General features: G+C 38.3%; 1 protein-coding gene across 1 annotated transcript in view; it reads left to right on the top strand.

Moving 5' to 3' along the window:
* The window catches only part of CD109 (CD109 molecule), an 82,380-nt gene that overhangs the window by 48,966 nt on the left and 14,730 nt on the right, over positions 1-18,684 (top strand). The window contains exons 22-29 of the mRNA XM_065681417.1: positions 666-810; positions 1,590-1,766; positions 6,243-6,324; positions 7,640-7,868; positions 8,395-8,560; positions 9,673-9,863; positions 11,868-12,023; positions 12,108-12,173. Coding sequence (XP_065537489.1) covers positions 666-810; positions 1,590-1,766; positions 6,243-6,324; positions 7,640-7,868; positions 8,395-8,560; positions 9,673-9,863; positions 11,868-12,023; positions 12,108-12,173 — 1,212 coding nt within the window. The remainder of the gene's footprint in view (positions 1-665; positions 811-1,589; positions 1,767-6,242; positions 6,325-7,639; positions 7,869-8,394; positions 8,561-9,672; positions 9,864-11,867; positions 12,024-12,107; positions 12,174-18,684) is intronic.

Genomic DNA, 18,684 nt, shown 5'->3' with positions numbered 1-18,684 from the left:
CTACCTTATTTCAGTTTAAAGCCATTCCTCTTTGTCTTGTCACTACATGCCCTTGTAAAAAGTCCATCTCCAGATTTCTTATCACCCCCCTTTAGGTACCCCCAGCTCTGATGCCCTGTGCCTTCTCTTCTCCAGGCTGAACAAGCCCAAATCTCTCAGCCTGTGTTCACAGGAGAGGTGCTCCATTCCTCTGATCATACTTTGTGACCCTCCTCTGGACTTGCTTGAGCAGGTCCACATCCTTCTTATGCTGGGGACCCCAGACCTGAATGCAGTACTCTAGGATTTTGCATGCATGAGGAAATGAAACCTTTCTGGTCATGTACCTAACTTCAGTTTTAAGTCATCCTTTTGTATAACAGCCTGTAGAATTGCAAACAGCATGAAAGGTACCACCTCCAGCCTTGACATGTGCTTGGCCATGGAGCCAAGCATGGAGCTCTCTAGAATCAGAGATGCTGTCATTGATTTTGCAGGTGCATTTTTGTCATTGACATGTGGTCTCAAGAATCAAATAGTGGAGGTAGGTCTTTAATTGGGCAGGCCAATAGTTTAGGTTCTGGATGTGTTAGTAAGCAGCACAAAATACCTGACATTTAGATCCCTCAGTGCAGTAAGCGCACAACTCCTATCCTAATACAATGATCTTGTCTTTATTTTAATAGGCTGAAGGATTGGAACAGACATATTCTCAGACAGTCCTTTTGGATTTGACTGGGAATAAACCACGATCAGTGTCAAAAACTTTGGATTTCACTTTTCCTTCTGATGTTGTAAGTGGCAGTGAGAGAGTGCAGGTCACTGCTGTTGGTAAGGATTACCTTATTCTGTTTCCATCTTTATTATTTACTGGTCAGCTATATTTTTTTAATAGTTTTTTGCCCACTGGGCTTTTGTTGAACCCAGTATCTAACATGTCTGTGTTCATAATCCAGCTGCTGTTTATCTTCTGCATTGCAGGTGTAGGTGGTCTTTGAAGAACAGAGCAGTTGCTAGCAGTAACTAGAAGTAGTAAACTCTGTCAAGTATAGCAGGGAGGGGTGTCTAATAACCTGAGCTATCATTGCAGGATTTGCTAGAGCTTGCAGGGACCCTTGCAAGATTTTGCCCAGAAAGGCTGTTGCTTTATAGGTTTTTAGGGAACTACATTTATTTTTATTTAAGTGGTATTAATAGGTTGAATCATTAATTAAAATTAACATCATGCATTAGACTAAGAATAGGGAGAGCTTATGGATGGAGTGTGTTATTCTTTTATTTAATTTACAGTATTATGGTATTGCTATCCATTCGCAGAGTTACAGAGGGAGTCAGAGTTTAATAAGGAAGGTCCTGCAAAGTTTGCTAGTATCCTGTTTAGTTCTGCTTGTCTTAATGGTGGCTGTTTGAAATTACTCCATAGTTGGAATGTAAATAGGCACAAAGCTGATCAGAAGATGAAGTGTTTCTACCTGTTTAGTGGTGTTTAATACAAAAGTTCTTAATGTTGCATATTTTCTTCCAGTTTAGATGATACCACCCTTTATGTGTGAGGTATGAATTTATTTGCAATAAGCTTTAATTTATTTTAATGAAATTTTATATTTCAGGTGATTTACTTGGGCCTTCTATCAACGGTTTGTCGTCATTGATTAAGATGCCTTATGGCTGTGGTGAACAGAATATGATCAATTTTGCTCCAAATGTTTATGTTTTGCAATACCTGACTAAAACCAGGCAGCTGAGAGAGGATATTAAATCAAAAGCTGTATCATTTATGAGAAAAGGTCTGTATGCTTAAAGGTGTTAGATTTTTAAGAATTTTCACTAGTAAAAAGATACCTGTGACTCTGTATTTGGTATTTGAAATATTGCTCTACTGGTGTTATGAGAACTAGAAGAAAAGCCCATCTTCTCTTTATTTTCCTTTTCTGAGCTGACAGAATTAAAGAGCAAATGATTTTGTTTAGAAAGGTGAGTCTGCTCAGAAAAAAGCACTTTGTTTTTATGTAGTTACTTTTTTTCCAGAGGAAAAATGTATTCTAGAAGCTTTTGGGCCATGAGGATGATCGGGGGCTGGAGCACCTCCCATGTAAAGACAGGCTGAGAAAGTTGGGGCTGTTCAGCCTGGAGAAGAGAAGGTGGCATGGAGACCTCATAGCAGCCTTCCAGTATCTGAAGGGGGACTACAAGAATGTCAGGGAGGGACTCTGTCAGGGACTGTAGTGATAGGACAAGTAATGGGCTTAAATTTAAGCAGGGGAAGTTCAGGTTAGATACAAGGAAGGCGTTCTTTACTGTGGGGGTGGTGAGGCACTGGAATGGGTTGCCCAATGAAGTTGTAAATTCTCCATCCCTGGCTCATGTTCAAGGCCAGGTTGAACAGAGCCTTAACGGGGTGACATGGTCTAATGTGAGGTGGTCCTGTCCATGGCAGGGGATTTGGAGCTAGATGATCTTAAGGGCCTTTCCAACCATAACTATTCTATGATTCTAAGGTAATTCATATGGATTTTCTAGGTGGTTGTTACTTCTCCTTTGATAAAAGCATGTGTGAGCAAACAGTTCTGACCTCTGCTTGAGGCACAGGGGTTGAAAATTAGTCAGTGGGCAGAGTGAACCATATTTGTCCTATGTGCATATCTGCCTTCAGCGACACCATCCTATCCTGCTATGTCCTTGCAGAGGTCAAGGCCTGTTGGTTGTTCTTGTGGCTGGCTTTTGCCCATCCAAGTTTTAGATTTGGTCAGAAGTAAACTCAGTGCTGGAAATCAAAAGTTGGAAAATTTTAGTTGTAAATTGTTGAATATTTTAATTGTGAAATACTCCAGGGCATCACAGAGTGTGGAGAATATAGTTAAACTATGCTTCTCTGTGCCTTTTGGATCAGTGTCTTAACTCCAGCATATTACTCTCCCATTGTCATTCTGCATGCCAAGAGCCAGGTTCATAGAGAGGAATGAGACCATCATGTGAGCTACATCCCTACTAAGCCACTATGATGACATTTTTAAATGTTATTTACTGGCTTTAAGTCTTTGGCTTTTTTTGTGTTTATTTTTTAAGTTGTTGACATTTGCCTTGGAAAAGACACAGCTCAAAAATAAATTTTCCTTTCATCAAGATCCCAATTTTCTGTCAAAAGCAGTTAAATGATTTTTTTTAAACCTTTCCTACTACATGCTCTAGTTGAAAAGTAAGGTGTTGGGGAAGAGATGTGCTGTGTAAAAAGCTACTCTGAAGTTTGTAAGCAATCTACCTCTTTGAAGCCTGAGTTTTGCTATCATAGAATTCTGAAGTTTTCCACTAGCATATTTATTAGTTATTTCAAAGCAACTGAAAATTCTAGGATTAAATGTCACTTATATACAAAGCATCATGTTACTTAACTTATTCCTGAGACTTTGAATTTAGGTGCGTGATTTTAACACTGCTAGATAAAACAGTAAGTATGCTGACATATTTGAATCTGAAGAAAAGAGCCACAATTTAAAAAATACTGGGGTTTTTTTACTTTTTTTGTAACAGTTGATTTCATTTTTTGCACTGATTTTTTTAAAAAGTTGAACTTTATCTGTAGTTTGAGATGTAACTTTTATAAGCTCTGTTTTTGTAAGGATTGTCATGAAGTTCAATTTAAAACAGACTTTATTTCACCTGTTAGAATTCAGTAAATATTTGAAAAGGGGCCCTCAGAATCTGAAGTAAATATAATTAGTATTAAGGCTAAATGCTTGTGAGAAGAAGGGATCATACAGGTAGCAGAGACTGCTGTATGTCCTTTTATCAGTTTTTATTTACCTAGAACAAAGGCAAAGCAAAAGAAAAGTTGCCTTTAAAAAAAACCAAACAACCCTTCAGTTGTGAGAATGACAGATCCTGTCTTGAAATCACTTCTTTAGAAATAAAAAAAATCCTGGTCAGCCTGAAAATTTTGGTGCTAGACCCAAAGCAAACAATGAGTTTGAGCAGTATTTCCAAGCTATTTGAAATGTGAGACCCTCTAGTCTCACATATTTCTGAAGTCCTTTCCATCCTGATGCACTCCTCTTTCAGCCTTGTTCAGTGAGCCTCCTACATCTTTTGGGTTCCAGCCAGTCCTCCGGGACTACTAGTGTACATCTTCATAATAGGATCCTGCTTTTCCTTGCCTTTCCACTTGTATGTGTTGACATTTGAAGTATCATTTTTCATATCTGATTGAGTGTCCACTGGAACAAACACAGTAGTTCACAGCCCCCAGATCTCTTATTCCAGCATTTCTACAGGCTCCCCTGTGGCAGATGCGCATGTGTTGAGAGACTTTTGTGAGACTGCAGTGGGGCAGGCATTAAGAAAAAAACAACCATACTGTAGGAAATAGCTGAGTGATTGCTCCGTTCTCCCTCTGGTTCTGCTCATCTTTCTTATCCCTCCCAATCTTAATAAATTATGAGATAAATTTTTCCCTTTGTAAGGGCCACTCAGCAGTCTTTGTTATGCAGGCTGCTGGTCTTTGTTCAGTGCTTTTACACTACCAAAGGGGTGGTGATAATAATACTTACTGCTATGTATTGCCCCTTCTGCTAAGAAGCATAAAAGGCTCAGTTTCCAGGCCTTGCAGTCAGATATCTTTGAAGAGGAAGCAATCTATTTGTATGTATACATATATTCATGTTCCTCAGGGCACATTATTTTGAGGCTTAAATTTGACAGTGACTTTTGTTTTCCTTGGTGATGCCACTCATTCCTTCTTTATTCTTCCACTCAAGAGTGCTTGATTCCTCGAGATCATTAACTGAGATGCCAGATTTGTCTGTACAGGAAAGATTCACCGGTTTTAATCATGTAATCAATAACTGTCATGATAAATACATTGTAAGAAGCCTATACTTAAGTGGAAATTTTAATTTCAAACTCTTCTAAAGAGAAAAAAACTAAACCTGATGCTACTGGGTTAAGAGTTCTTATGGGAAGGTGCACTATACTGTAGCAATTCAGATTTTTATCTTTATATCTCTTCTACTTATAGACAGATTCTGACTAGGGTTTCATCTTACATTATACCTTAGATTGGGGGATCAGACCATTTGTTCCTCAGTAATTAAGGCTGTGGTTCACTCACTATGTAGCTGTATACGGAATAGTATGTAAGCAGGTGGTTAATTCTTTATCAGTAAAAGCAAGGAACATTTTGCAGGGAAACACTTGTAGTTGTATGGACCTTATGGAACATATTTATAAATTTCTTAATTTGTGTAGGACTTAATGGTTACCTACAGGTTTTCCTTCTGCCTGGCTGATTCAGTATTGTGTCTTTATCTGTCAGATCTTAAATTAGTGAATATACTTTCTTAATTATAATAGCCAAAATAGCCAAGGAAAAAGACAAGGTAGAGGGAAAGAAGAAAAGATGTCTTCTGAAATGGTATAAATAGATACAATTATTGTTGTGGCTAAACAAATGGCAAGCAAAACAAGGGAAGGAAGATTTTAGATTTTAGAAACTACAGGGAGTAGCATATTGTAGGAAACTTAATTTCTAACATTAATGAACATTGGTTCTGCACTGAAGTCAACTATTAAGGATGCTGCTTGTGGTTGTGAGCTGCTAGTGAGCCCTTTGGGCGCTTTTATTACAGACATTCAGCAGTCAGGAAAAGCTGCTCTTGTTCTGCATACTGAAGAATCTTTGCATGCATTTTAAACGGATCTGTCTCAGGATTTCGGGATATTCAGGTCTTTTGATATTTTTCACTGGTTTCAGAATAACCTCTTTCAGCATGCCTGTTCGAATAACTAGTGCTTTGATTTGGGAAAAGCAAGCTGGTGAAGGAGTCTGGTTTTGAGCAGCATTTGTAGCTTTGCTGTATACTTTGCCCTTCCAGTTGGAAAATGCTTTATTTTTCCTTGTCCTTCTTTCTGCTGGAAAGATAGAGTAGTTCTGTAGGTGCACAGCTCCAGCTCCCCAAACTGATGAAGCACTGAACTATAGCTGCTACTTTGTTCTCTGCTCTTTGCTGCTGTGCTCCTCATGCCAGTGAGTACTGTTGTGAGCGTGAGCAGGAGCTTCTGGTTCTGCTTTTGTAGATGGATTCTTCATATTACTGCTCTCGCTTTCTCATCATCTTCTGCATGGTTTTGTGTGTTCCTACTATTAAACACTATGTCAGGTTCTGCCCTTCTCAACCTTAGAAAGTGCCTTGCTTCACATCAGCAGACAGTTTGTGCCAAAACCCACAAGAGGAAAGTTTTCAATACCTGTCTCTGCTTTTCCACTTCAGGCTACCAGAGAGAGCTGCTTTTCCAGAGAGATGATGGCTCTTTTAGTGCCTTTGGAAATGATGATCCCTCTGGGAGCACATGGTAAGTAGTTCTGCCAGATTCAATATGGAATTTAAGTATTTTAGATACTTTCCCCGCGACTAAAAATTTTTTGAGAAGCTGGTAAAAATTTCCATCTGTATTAGCCTTTTGCCTGGTTTTCATTAGTCATTCATTATGATTCTAAGGTCATTCTGCTGGATAACATGCTGTCAAAGCTATTATTAGGGCAAGGCTCTTTAATTTTGCAGAAGATGAATGATGAATTATTTCATCCAGAGAAATAGCTTGGTCTGAAAGTTTTTCTGTTGCTTTCCTCAAAGGAATGAAGAATAATAATTAAATGACTTGTTCTTCCAGTTGACTAGACCTATTTAGTGCTATGTGACCATTATTGCTTCAGATTTCAGTTCTCTCCATACTGGAGGCTAAAGAATGACTGAGGCATTTCCTAGGGGTTGAACAGAGTTACTGGTGCTAAAAATTTGCCCTACTTACCTCTCTCATACCTCCTTTTTTTGGACTATAAATAGAGGTGAAAAAGCCTTTTTTTAGCGCTGAATTTCACGCAGAGAAGCATTGTGAGCATAGTAGTGGAAGTGAGATAGATAACAGAGACAAGTTCTAGCACTTCATTCAGCTAACCCAAGTTCAATTAGTTTAAATACACTTTCGTATATCAGTACACACTGCTGACTTTAAAGAGAACCACCCCAATGACTGTGCCACTGATTGAGGCACTCCTGGAGTCAGTGAGCATCTTTCATTGACATCAGCAGGATGTACCTTTGACTCAGTATTGATGGATTGGAAAATGAGTATGGTTTATCTGACCTGGCAACTCTGATACTTCAGTAGTGCAGTGACAGGTTACATGAATGTATATTTGGCAAAAAAGGGAGTCAAAGGAGGATTTGGGATTATTAGTAAAACAACAAAGGTTGTTTCAGTGATATAATTACAGGGAAAATGGTGGTAATTAACATCATATTCATAACTGCATTACTTTTTAAATTATGATTTTTGCCATTTTAGCCCAGCAGTAGAAGGCAGGAGAGCAACATTTGTTGTACATATTGTACATGTGCTGGCAGACTTGGAGTCTATACTCTGTATTTATTTTTGAAACATAACAGCTGCAAAAAGAGGTGATCTTTAGAAACAAGGACATAGTTTCATTTTTTTGTGGATTAAGCTTAGTCTACTTGCTTGTCTAGGTCAGGCATGTATTTTCCTCTGGGCTTGGGAGGTGTGTGTAGAACGCCTTATGCATCACAGTATTCATACATCATCTTAAACAGAAGAAGCTGTTAATATGTTGCTAATTTTGTTGTATCTGATTAACTTTCTCCCCAAGGTTATCAGCTTTTGTATTAAGATGTTTCCTTCAAGCTCGTCCATTCATAGATATTGACCAAGATGTACTCACGGATACAGCTAAATGGATCATTCGGCATCAGAAGTTAAATGGAGAATTTCGTGAGCCTGGCAAAGTGTTACACAGTGATCTTCAAGGAGGCACCAATAATCCAGTTACTCTCACAGCTTACATCATGTCGTCCCTCCTAGGATTCCCAGATAAACAGGTATTGGAATTCATAAACAGAATTTACAATTACTGGAACACTTCATAAATTACCGTAGTACCTGGCAAACACTTGGTAGTTCAAGGAAGTTGAAGGACATCTGATCAGAGACTAAATTTAAACTGATTTTGTTTAACTTCCCGTAGCTACCTGAGACAATACAAAGTTGTGCTGTTAGCTTTTCAATTTTATGTGCCTTTGAAAAAACTGAAGGCAGTTGCTGTTAGTAAGAATATTGTCATAGCTTTAGTCCCAAGAACTTGCAAAGAAATTTATGAGGGGAGCTATCCTTAGAGATGTTAGGTCATTCCAGTTGATTTTACTGCGATTCCTCATGTTCATAAAAGGCAGTGCCAGATCAAAAGGCTTGCCTTTGAGGTGCATGTCTGTGACTCTGAAAGAGATTTTCGGTATTTTTGCATTGTTGTTTGGTGATAGTAATGTTTCTGTACAAGTTTTACTTTTAAATTTTAATGTTTCAATAAATCACTTGCTGTACAATCTTCAATATAATCTTCATTTGCAGCATGCTTATGTCATCAAGAGTGCTACAAACTTTCTGGAAGATAAATTAGAAGAAGGCATTTCAGATAATTACACTTTGGCACTTGTGACATATGCATTGTCCTGGGCAAAAAGTATAAAAGCAAAGGAAGCACTGAATATACTGAACCAGAGAGCTGAACACCAAGGTACTGCTATCTTATACAGTTGTATAGATGGACTTTTGTCAAATTTAAACATACTTTTTATATATCTGCAGTTGCATATGGAATTAGATATGAAGAGAATCATTATTCCGAATTCAAATCTGTTTTGAGTATGGTATAGAGAATAAGCTAAGAACTTCCAAGACAGTTTTAATGAAAAGCATCCAAAATAGAATGACAATTCAGAACAAAGCTAGGCCTTTCAGTCTCAATTACCATGTTCCTGATGGGGATACCATGATGCTGCTGAAAAACATGACTTGTCAGTTCTCCCATGCTACTTGTACATGTACACTTGTAAGATCAGGCTGGTTAAAGAGAGATGGATGAGGTTAGCTATTTCAGACTGGTTTCAATCAGGAGGGTGTTGGGTGGCAATTAGTTAAAATCAGTATCAAAGAGTTGAGGGATTTTCTGTAACAGTGTTGAGGTCTGTTGCATTTTCTCGAGGGATCTATCATCTTATTTTGTTTAACCTCTTCCGCGTTTGGCATGACTGAATTTTATTCTTTGTTTTAGGGGAAGAACAAACCACATGGATGTAAGCAATTGAAGTTTTGGGCTCAAAATAGTAAATGTCCTCCTGAAAAATCTTGAGGAATTAATGTTGTAACCTAGTAACAGAGCCTCTGTCCTTCTGTGTTTACTGGGTTAGGACTTTCTTATGGTCACTTTTGGGAAGGGAGAAAATTGTTTTTTGGAAGGCTTCACTCAAGAAAGAGGCTATTTAGCAGCTGTGCTGCATGGGAGGCCTTCTCCAGTCCTGAAGAGAAAGGAGCACCACGGCCTTTTCACAAAATGGCCTTTTCACAAAGGCTCCTTTATGTGAGCACTTTGAGCTGACAACAAAAGGAGCAATGTAAAGTTCACTGAAAGCAATGGGAGTGACTGTTTGGACTCTAGCTTTTTTGTATCTAGATGCAGCCACTGCTGAGGAAGTGCTTAAGTCAGTTGTTTATGTGACACATGACAAACATTTAACACAATTTTAAAAAACCTGGCTAGGTACCATAAATAAGCATTAATTAAGTCTTTCTGAGAAGTCCAAAGATGTCATTCTGTGGATCTGAGGTTATTATTGGTTCCTTCTGCAGGAGAATTTCGTTTCTGGATAACACCTGCTTCTGAAATTTCTGATTCATGGCAGCCACGGTCCATCGATATTGAACTTGCAGCATATGCTCTGCTATCACACTTTCATCAAGACAGATTAGCAGAGGGTATCCCTATTATGAAATGGTTAAGTCAGCAAAGAAATCACCTTGGGGGATTTTCATCTACTCAGGTAATATCTTGTCTCAAGGGGCTTTGGAATACTTCCTAAATAAGCATTGCATATTAAAAAAAAAATTAAAAAGGGAACTTGTTTTTTTATTTTTACATAAAAATTACTGGATTTTGTTTTGCTATAATAACCTTGGCTATGTGCAGGCTTGCCTTCTTTGTGATATTGGCATCTTAAACCTGGACTACCAGTTTTATTATTTTAGCAAGTGTACTAAAAAACAGAATTAGAGGGTCACCTTGATTATATAAAATAATAATAACAAAATATCTTAAATGAAGAAAGTGATGCCCATGGAAAAAGAATAAATCAGATTTTTCCAAGTATCTGTGCTTGCTTTCTTTCCAAGGAGAGAAACCTCTTTCTATTCTTTCCATATGTGGGTCCTCAAACTTCTAAAAGTGAGATAAGAAATGGGAGTAGGTTTTAGAGAAATGTCCTAACCTAGTGCCTCTGTTGGCAATTGATCTTAATAATGTACTTTGTCCTCATTATTGCATAAATTTTTGATGGGCCATGAAATTTGGAATATCTTCATTATCTCCAGGAGGTTTCCATGTTATTGAAACCACATCTTGTACTCTGTGCTGGCATCCAGAAAGTCTATATAGTAATTTGGATTGCATTAGTTTAAACTAGCATTTAAATTAATTGCAAATGCTGGTCACAGTAAAATGTCATATTTCATCATACTGCTTGGTACCAAGCTGTACAGGCTATCCTTCATTATTTTCCAATGTTTGTTGGTATTGATCTGAGAGAAATTAGTTCTACTAAATAAAATGCAGCAACCAGCCTAGTTCCCCTGCGTTTCTCATATTTTCATAATATGTTGATTCTTGCTTATTATTTGAAGAGGCTGATTGAAGCACTATATGAGTTTGAAAAGCTTTTCTCTTTTCTCCAGAAACAATTTTTACTTGAAAGTTTGAAAATCCATCAGTGTACTATTTACTCCTGAGTGTGAAGTTAAGAAATGAATTTAATCCTTTTGTTCTTCCATAGTCTAAACTGTTTTGATTTCAAAATTACTCCAGTGTCTCTTAGGATGGCATTTTTATTTTGTGGAAACAACCCCATACTTTCTGTTAACTTCTGAGATTACTTAAATGTTGGGAGTGTTTTCTTCCATGAATTTATTACATTAGAAATGTAATGTATTGTTAAACAATAAGGAGGAAAGTAATCAGTTGCATGTGTGATGTTTTGTAAGTTAGAGTGTCATAACTCACTGCAATTTGTATATGTGGTGTAGCTTATTATGAATTTGCAGTCAGTATATTTTGCTTTTAATGTTTGGGCATAAAATATGGATATTTATTATTTACAGGAATACAAGTTGTACAAAAGATAGTGTATATATGAAAGCAGATTTGAATCATAGGGAAGAGTAGCAAGATCTGCAAAGCCTGTGTTGCTGGGCAAGAGAGGCCTATAACTATGGGTTGAGACCATATTCTGTAACTTTTCAGGCTGTGTGTTGGACACAGCATTGTCGTGCTGAGCTGTGCAACTCATGCTTCAGCTGTGAATGTTTCTTGGTGAAAAGCCATCTGCTTTAGAGCATGACAAGGGGATCATTTATCTTCTCTGTAGGTGGTTCTTTGTCCTCTTGATTTTCACCTGTGTTTCTGAGAGTCATTTGAGCCTAGGATGTGGAAGAGCTCTGATGTCACCTTCACCAACAGCAGATAGCTTTTCTAGACATCTTGAACTCTTTCTTGAATTCAGGGCGAGAAATATAAATGTGAGAAATGTAAGCATGAGAATATAATTGTAAGGACTTGGAAGAGGCACTTCAAGTGTTCAGCTTGTGTTGCCATCCCACTTCTGTGCTGGGATCCTTCATGGCAGTGGAATCCCAATGGAGATGTGGGGGTGGCTGCACGAAGACTCCAACATAATCAACGAACGAGACAATGCAGAGACCATGAGCTCCCCAAGACATAGCCTATACACAAGTAATTCACTGTTTATTACAGAAGGATTTGTTTCTCCTAACAGGACACGGTGGTGGCTCTGCAAGCCTTAAGTCTGTTCGCAACTCTAACTACTGCAGGCAGGACAGAAATGGACTTAACAGTGATGGCACCTTCTTTGAAAATACCAGAAATATTTTCGATTGATACTCGAAACCGTTTTCTGCTTCAGACCAAGGAGGTACTGTAGAAAGTGAGGAATATTTCGTAAAGTTTGCTGACTGAAAGTACTTTGAAAATACTGATTTACTCATCTTTCTTTCAGCTTGACCCTGTACAACCAATGACAATTACAGTGGCAGCAGATGGAACAGGATTTGCTGTCTTTCAGGTATGCAGTGTAGTTATTCTTGCTGAATTTTGGACCTTCATTAAACATGTTAGTAAGAACAATCTTCTGAAATGTATTAAATCAGTACCAAAGCATTTTACTAATTGAAGAATGCTGTGAACCAAATACCGTGTGAATAGATGTATTAATGTATTTGTTTCTGACTGATGGGCTGGCCTTTTAAGTACTGCTGGATGATTGACAGTTTTGGGGCACTTCCATGGGCCAGAGCCATATCAAACCAGCCCTGTCCTCCTGTAGGAATGCAGTGTCCATTTGCAAGACAAAGGACTGCAGTGGTATGTCTGCAGGCGCAAAGGTCAGAGTAAAAAAGGCATGTGGACTAGGTAGATATGCTTCATTGGAAACCTGAGGTGAACCATAATAAGGCACAGATCACTACAGAACTAGATTACACTACTAGTTATTAGACTTACTTTCCTTTTGTTGAAGTAGAATATAACCATAGTGCAAAACCTGAAAACAAGAGTATTGCAGCCAGGTTCTTCAGCAATTTTTACAGTGTTCTGAAATAGTGTGAAAGACAGACTCAAAGGATCCTGCAAACTGTCAATGGTAATAGATGCTTCACATCAGCCAGTAGTGGGCCATGGCAAAGAGTAGAAGGCGGTATAGTGACTGTGTTTCGGTAGTAGAAATTCAAACAACTTTACTTATATTTAAACAAATTAATCTGGGATAAGCACATACAGTATTTAGAATTAGCAAAACATAAATAGCCTTTTCAGCTGCTTGCTCTTCAGCCATACGAGATTGTGTTCTGAAAAAAATTCTGCCTCCAAGATTTTTCCTAACCCCATGAGAAATATCCTGTGTGAAGAAGACAGTATTGGAACTCATTTGATATGGCCATGAATGGGTCTTTCTTCCCTGTTGTTCTGTCCATGATAGTGGCTAAGAAACACACAGGCAAAAGAGAAGACCTTTGAAAAGCTACAGATAATACAGAAATATTAGTCTCTGAGCATGACAGAGTCATTTTACTGGAAGTATATAAATAAACTCATGATCGCTGAATCTTACCATAAAACCAGACAAAGCTCCTGCTAGAGTCCTTATAGTCATACTCAAGAAAACTGAACTTAGGCTGACTTTAATCATCTTGAAGTTTTGTGCCAGGTCAGATTCCATCTCAGGTTCCTTTTTAACCTGACCTTTACTTCAGTGTTCTTATGTCTGGGAAACAAGGAAGTATGGTGATGGTAAATATGCTTTTGGATAAAAGGCCATTTAAAAAGAACCTTCACAGATACCTCTCAGCAGTGAATAGCAGTGAGATACCCCTCATTCATTCAGCATCAGTCTGCAAAACCCAGAGTGCCATAAATCATGTCCTATGTTTATTAATTCCCAGAAGTGCCAATTAAGTTTACAGCAAAGTCAAAAGTTTCAGAGGATAGTGTAGGTTGAGACCTGCAGGCCAAGATAGGCATGAACATCTCAGCAGGATTGCATTCACACGTCTGTGGTTTCAGTGTGTGAGTGGATGTGGAATGTAACAAAGTGGGGTTCCAGAATAGTTAACCTACTTAACTTAATCACTGTTGAGAAATACTCCCTGATATTAAGTCAACCGATTTGTCAGATGAGCTTATCAAAAACTTTTCAGCAAATTGTTTGTTGCTGGAAGATGCTGATTTATTGAAGGGAATGCCTTTTGTGAAAGCATATTGGTTCCAATTACATTTTTGCCAGCAGGAAACTTTCACATCCAAACCAGCATGTCTGGTGAAGACTGAGCAGAAGTCTTCCATCCAGAATAGCCAGTAGTTTACTCTGTGGGTAGAAGGCTTTCTGGGGGTGTGTAGCACTATAGGTTAAGTTCCTGGTTTGTTGCCTGAACATGCAAATGTGCTCCCAAATGACTGGCATTCAGGAATCAACGCCGGATTATTTTCTTCTGTTGCCTTTTTTCATGCAACTTCCTGAGTCAGAGGTGCTGTGACTTGATTCAAAATTTTGTCCTTAATACAGTGGAGTAGCTTCTTCAAACCTTTTCTTTGCTAGGATCATTTCTTTCCTTTTGCTTCTTTTAGCAGGTCTGGTATTCTAAAAGACAGCATTGATGCCATTTGAATGAGACTTCTCTTTTTCCCAGACACAAGCTAGATCTGGGCCGCGTTTAATAAATCAGATAGCATATGACAAGACGATCACATTTCTTCAGCTGGGTTTCATTGTCTTAGGCCCGCCAAAGTACAGTGGTGAGATTCACTGTTCTGGGATTTGACTTTCTGGCCAAAGTAGCATGTCAAAACAGTAATTCATTTAAATATCACAAAACACAAGATTCAGTCCATTAATGGAAAAAGTTGCTTTCCCGATGGAATGGATTCTTAGAAAAAACACCTTATTTTTTTCTGAAATCTCACTGTGTGTACAAGTTGGCAGTGTATTCATACTTGACCCTGCAGGATCTCAGAAAATTTATTCATTTTGGATAGTATAATTGGAAAAGCAGACATTTAATTGTAGTTTTGTATCCTTAGGGACAAAGTCTCCTTGTTCATCCATTCATTATGTGGGTATACACAATGGATGACTCAAGACACTGACTCTACAAGGGGAAAGAGAGGATGAGTATAAGTTTAAGGGTATATGAAAGATACTCTCCAGAGAAAGGAGTCAAGAAGCAATCTTCCCTTGTTGACCTGCTGAAAGTCTTGGAAGACAGAATTCTCTGCTGTCTTGAGTCACTGTGAAATGGGCTTGGCCTCTAATTGGCATGGCCCGTGCCTCCTGGAGGGAAGAATGCCACTGAAATCCAGGACTAACAAGGGAACAGTGGGCAGGCTAAAGGAGTGTTGGTATGGGCAAAGTGGATAGGTGAACAAGATCTCTTGGTCATGTACAGAGAGGAAGTAAGGAAAAAAAATGGGAATCAGTTGTTACTCTTTACTGAAAAGCATGGACTGTTTTGTTTTTTTTTCAACTTGGTATATTTTTACTAGACTTAGTAAAATGCAAGGGACTAAATGTTATTTGTTGTGATGGTACTGAAAAAGGTACACTTTAATATAAAAGCGCACATGCTTCTCCATTACAGTTTGGGTAGATACTGAGTCAAAAAGGGAGAGAAAAATATTGGAGATTATGTCATCGAATTTGTGTCCTCAGTCAAGCACATATGTGCTGCTAGTTGAAGAACAAAAAGAAAAGGATAAAGAGACATGGATTAAGGCATTATAAACGAGTGACGTTTTTTAAACATAGTGCTATTGATTGGGTCAGATACTATTACAAGCATCTCTGCCATGCAGAAGATTAGCTTTTAGTTTTCTCTTGGGCCTTTCATGAGAACTGGTTACAGTATAACAAGACTGGATCAGTTCTGCCTTTAGCTTTAGCAGCTGCATCTTAAAAGGGTTAAGAAGAAATGCAGTTGCCCATTTTTGTTGATTTAATGCTAGTTTCTGTATAATAGCATTCTGTCCCCAAAGTAAGTGTGTATAATGAAGGAGGCTTTAATTATTTGTTACAAAAAAGATTTTTCCTTCATTGTCATGAGAAATCAAGAAAGGAAAGTCAGACCGTAACAGAGATAACTTATTCCATGAAAATACTAGCTGATTGACCTGTTTGGTATGTGGTTTCAGACATCCTGCCTTGGCAGTAAATTCCCATTCATTAGCTTTTTCTGGCAAAAGTTAAAACAGCTTTGTTTCTGTGATGACAGATTGTTGAGGCACCACCAGCTTGTCTTTACCAAACTTTCTGCATGCCTGTAACTGGCAGGCTTTCTAGATTGGCTTAATCCTTGGTACTGCCTTCTCCTGCAGAGCAGTTGTACAGGATAAATCTTCCCTGTTGCACCATGGTTGTCCTGAGCGCCTGTACAGATTTGGCTCTGCACTCATACAGCATGCTAAATTCAGCAATGCAGGGTAGAGCAAGGGAAATCGTATGTGTATTAGTGAGAGACATAGCAGCAAAAGCAAAAATTAGAAATTTAAGACTCCTCTGTTTGCATAGATTTGCTAGCCTGTAACTGTCTTGCTAACCTATAACTTGTATAACCCCCAGTCATATCTTTAAATTTGGACTGACAGTTTTCCCTTTGCTGCCAGAAACTGTGTAAAGGCAGAAGCATTCTTCATTCAGTTTTCCTTAGCCAAGCAAAGTGTATGTTGAAAGTATCTTTCTAATTATTTTTATACCAAAATCAAAGAAGTTTCCCACCCTGCGTTGCCATATGTTTTATCTTGATGACCAAGAGACATGAGGATTATTTGTTTGTATATTAAAACTGTTTGCAAACTTACTGTTCTGTTGGTAAAAATCACTATTTTTCTAAATAGTGTAAACTTTTATTTGATAGTAAATGTTGTCTAAGTTTCTTGTATTTGATTTTGAAAGTTGAGCTTTCTGAGTCATCACAGTGAAGTGTGAGTCAGCAACCTGTTCTCTCAGGAGCTGGTGTCCCATTTGTGCCACAGCAAAGGGATGCTGCAATTACCATCAACATTGCCTTGGATGTTAATCAGTCTGAAGCACCTTAATATGTTTTCTCAAAGTTAATTTTTTTTTTTTTGATGTCTTTTATTGGGCATGAGTACATGAGTATCCTAGAGCAGATGTGCTGGGACAGCTGATACTGTTCATTATCCTGTATCCCATAGTGGGAGTAAAGAGAAGATAACCAATGAAGGCTACTAGAACAGGGCAAACATGAAGTGATACCTCACTGGTATACCCTCTTGCCACATACAGGAACCACAGTTTCTTGCAGCACATATTCTGCAGCTACTAGTATATTGTATGAAGAACCTTGAATCTGCCCCCCCTAATTCTTGTATCTGGAGATAAAGGGATAAGAGGGACTGTGCTGGGTCAGAGCGAAGCTCAGTCTAGCCCAGCATTCTGTTTTCCACAGTGGCCAGAGGTGGATGCCCAGGAGAGAGTATAAGAATATAAATAATGTAATATATTACTTGACTGTCTTCTACCGCTTACTATATATTATTCAGGACCTTCAGCTGGAGATATTTTCTGTGGGCTTAGAAAATTTCGGTTCCATGAAGTTGTCTATTTTGCCCTTGAACATTTGTACAGCTTAGTATCTGCAGCATCTTGTGGGAAGGAATTCCATAATTTAAACTTGCATTGCATGAAAAACTATTTCCTATTTGTCTTTCCCATGAAAGTAATTCTGTGTCCTTCCAACTTAGCTATTTATGGCTGAATTTTCATGCATTTTACAATTTCTTAAATGCTAAACAGATTTGGTAGTAAACAATGCATAACCCATTATTATGTACATAAAAATTCTTTCATTCTGCAAGTCTTTTCAGTAATCCTAGTCTTTGCTACCTCAGATAAATTAGTATAATCAGCAAACTTCATGACATCAGGATTCACCCTTTTTAATATATCATGTATGGATACGTTTAAGGGTGCTCACCTAGAACAGATTCCTTCAGGACTCCGCTCCTTTTATGTATGAACTTTTCCACCCTCTGTCCCTGTCTTTTAACAGCCTTTTATCCCTTGACAGTTTCTTTTGTTTCAGCTAGTACCCTTTAGCTAGAACTTGTCCTAATCAGCTACATGCCAATGTAATGTCCATGTAGCTTATACTAGACAGAGCTCTGTTGACTGAGTTTTTCATTTGGTTCAGGTAGCTAGTGGGTTTATATCAACAGCTTGTTCTCCAACATGTCATAGTTACTCATTTGTCCACTAATTTGACTTTTTATTATAGTTTTGATTGTGTTTTCTGGTATAAATACCGAGCTTACTTGTAGCCATAGCTTTCTAGACCCCTGGTACTCTTAAAAATTGCTGTCATCCTCCAGTGTGGTAGGCAGTTTTCAGCTGTTTCTTTACGTTGTGAAGTTCAGTTCTGTAGGCAGTACAGACTTTTTTTTTTTACTGCACAAATTTCTGTGATGGCTGATAACATGAGAGTGCTCAATTCCAGGTCCAGCATTTCTGCTTTTGCTGTCAGCATTGGTAATTTTATGGGATATTGAGATAATCAGGCTGTCTCCTAATTATTGAGACCTCGTGTTAAGGGCTTCTGGTTTTACCACTCATCTCCCACTGTCTCAAGCATCTTCTACATATCTACAGTAGAAGAATTGGAAAATCTCAAACTGTGCCTAATACATGGGTTTATTTTGTATTAAGGTTACTGTCCTGCACTGGAAATCCTGTCATACTTCCTTACTTGGCTTACTTAGCAGAGCTTGGCACTTGTTAAGCAGAAAGGGCAAGAGCTCTGTCTCTGAGGCAGCCTGAAGACTGTAGCTTTGTCTTTGCAAAGATGAACCAAATAATGGAACTGCTTACTTAACAGCAAGGAAATTGTGTTGTTCTGAGCTTAGAATGACATGCTATGCATCATCTCTTTTGAGTGTATGAATGCTGTGACATGAAGACTAAAGACAAATTCTGTACATATGCTATGTATTTGCTCTTGCTCTGTTTTCCTATGCAGCCTGTCTCTTTTAACCCAGTGGGAGTCAGTCTCTGAAGTTTGTCTTTATTC

This window comes from Lathamus discolor, chromosome 5, assembly GCF_037157495.1.
Source record: "Lathamus discolor isolate bLatDis1 chromosome 5, bLatDis1.hap1, whole genome shotgun sequence".
Lineage (NCBI taxonomy): Eukaryota > Metazoa > Chordata > Aves > Psittaciformes > Psittacidae > Lathamus > Lathamus discolor.
Note: the sequence above shows the minus strand (reverse complement) of the source record. Positions and strands in the feature narration are given on the sequence as shown.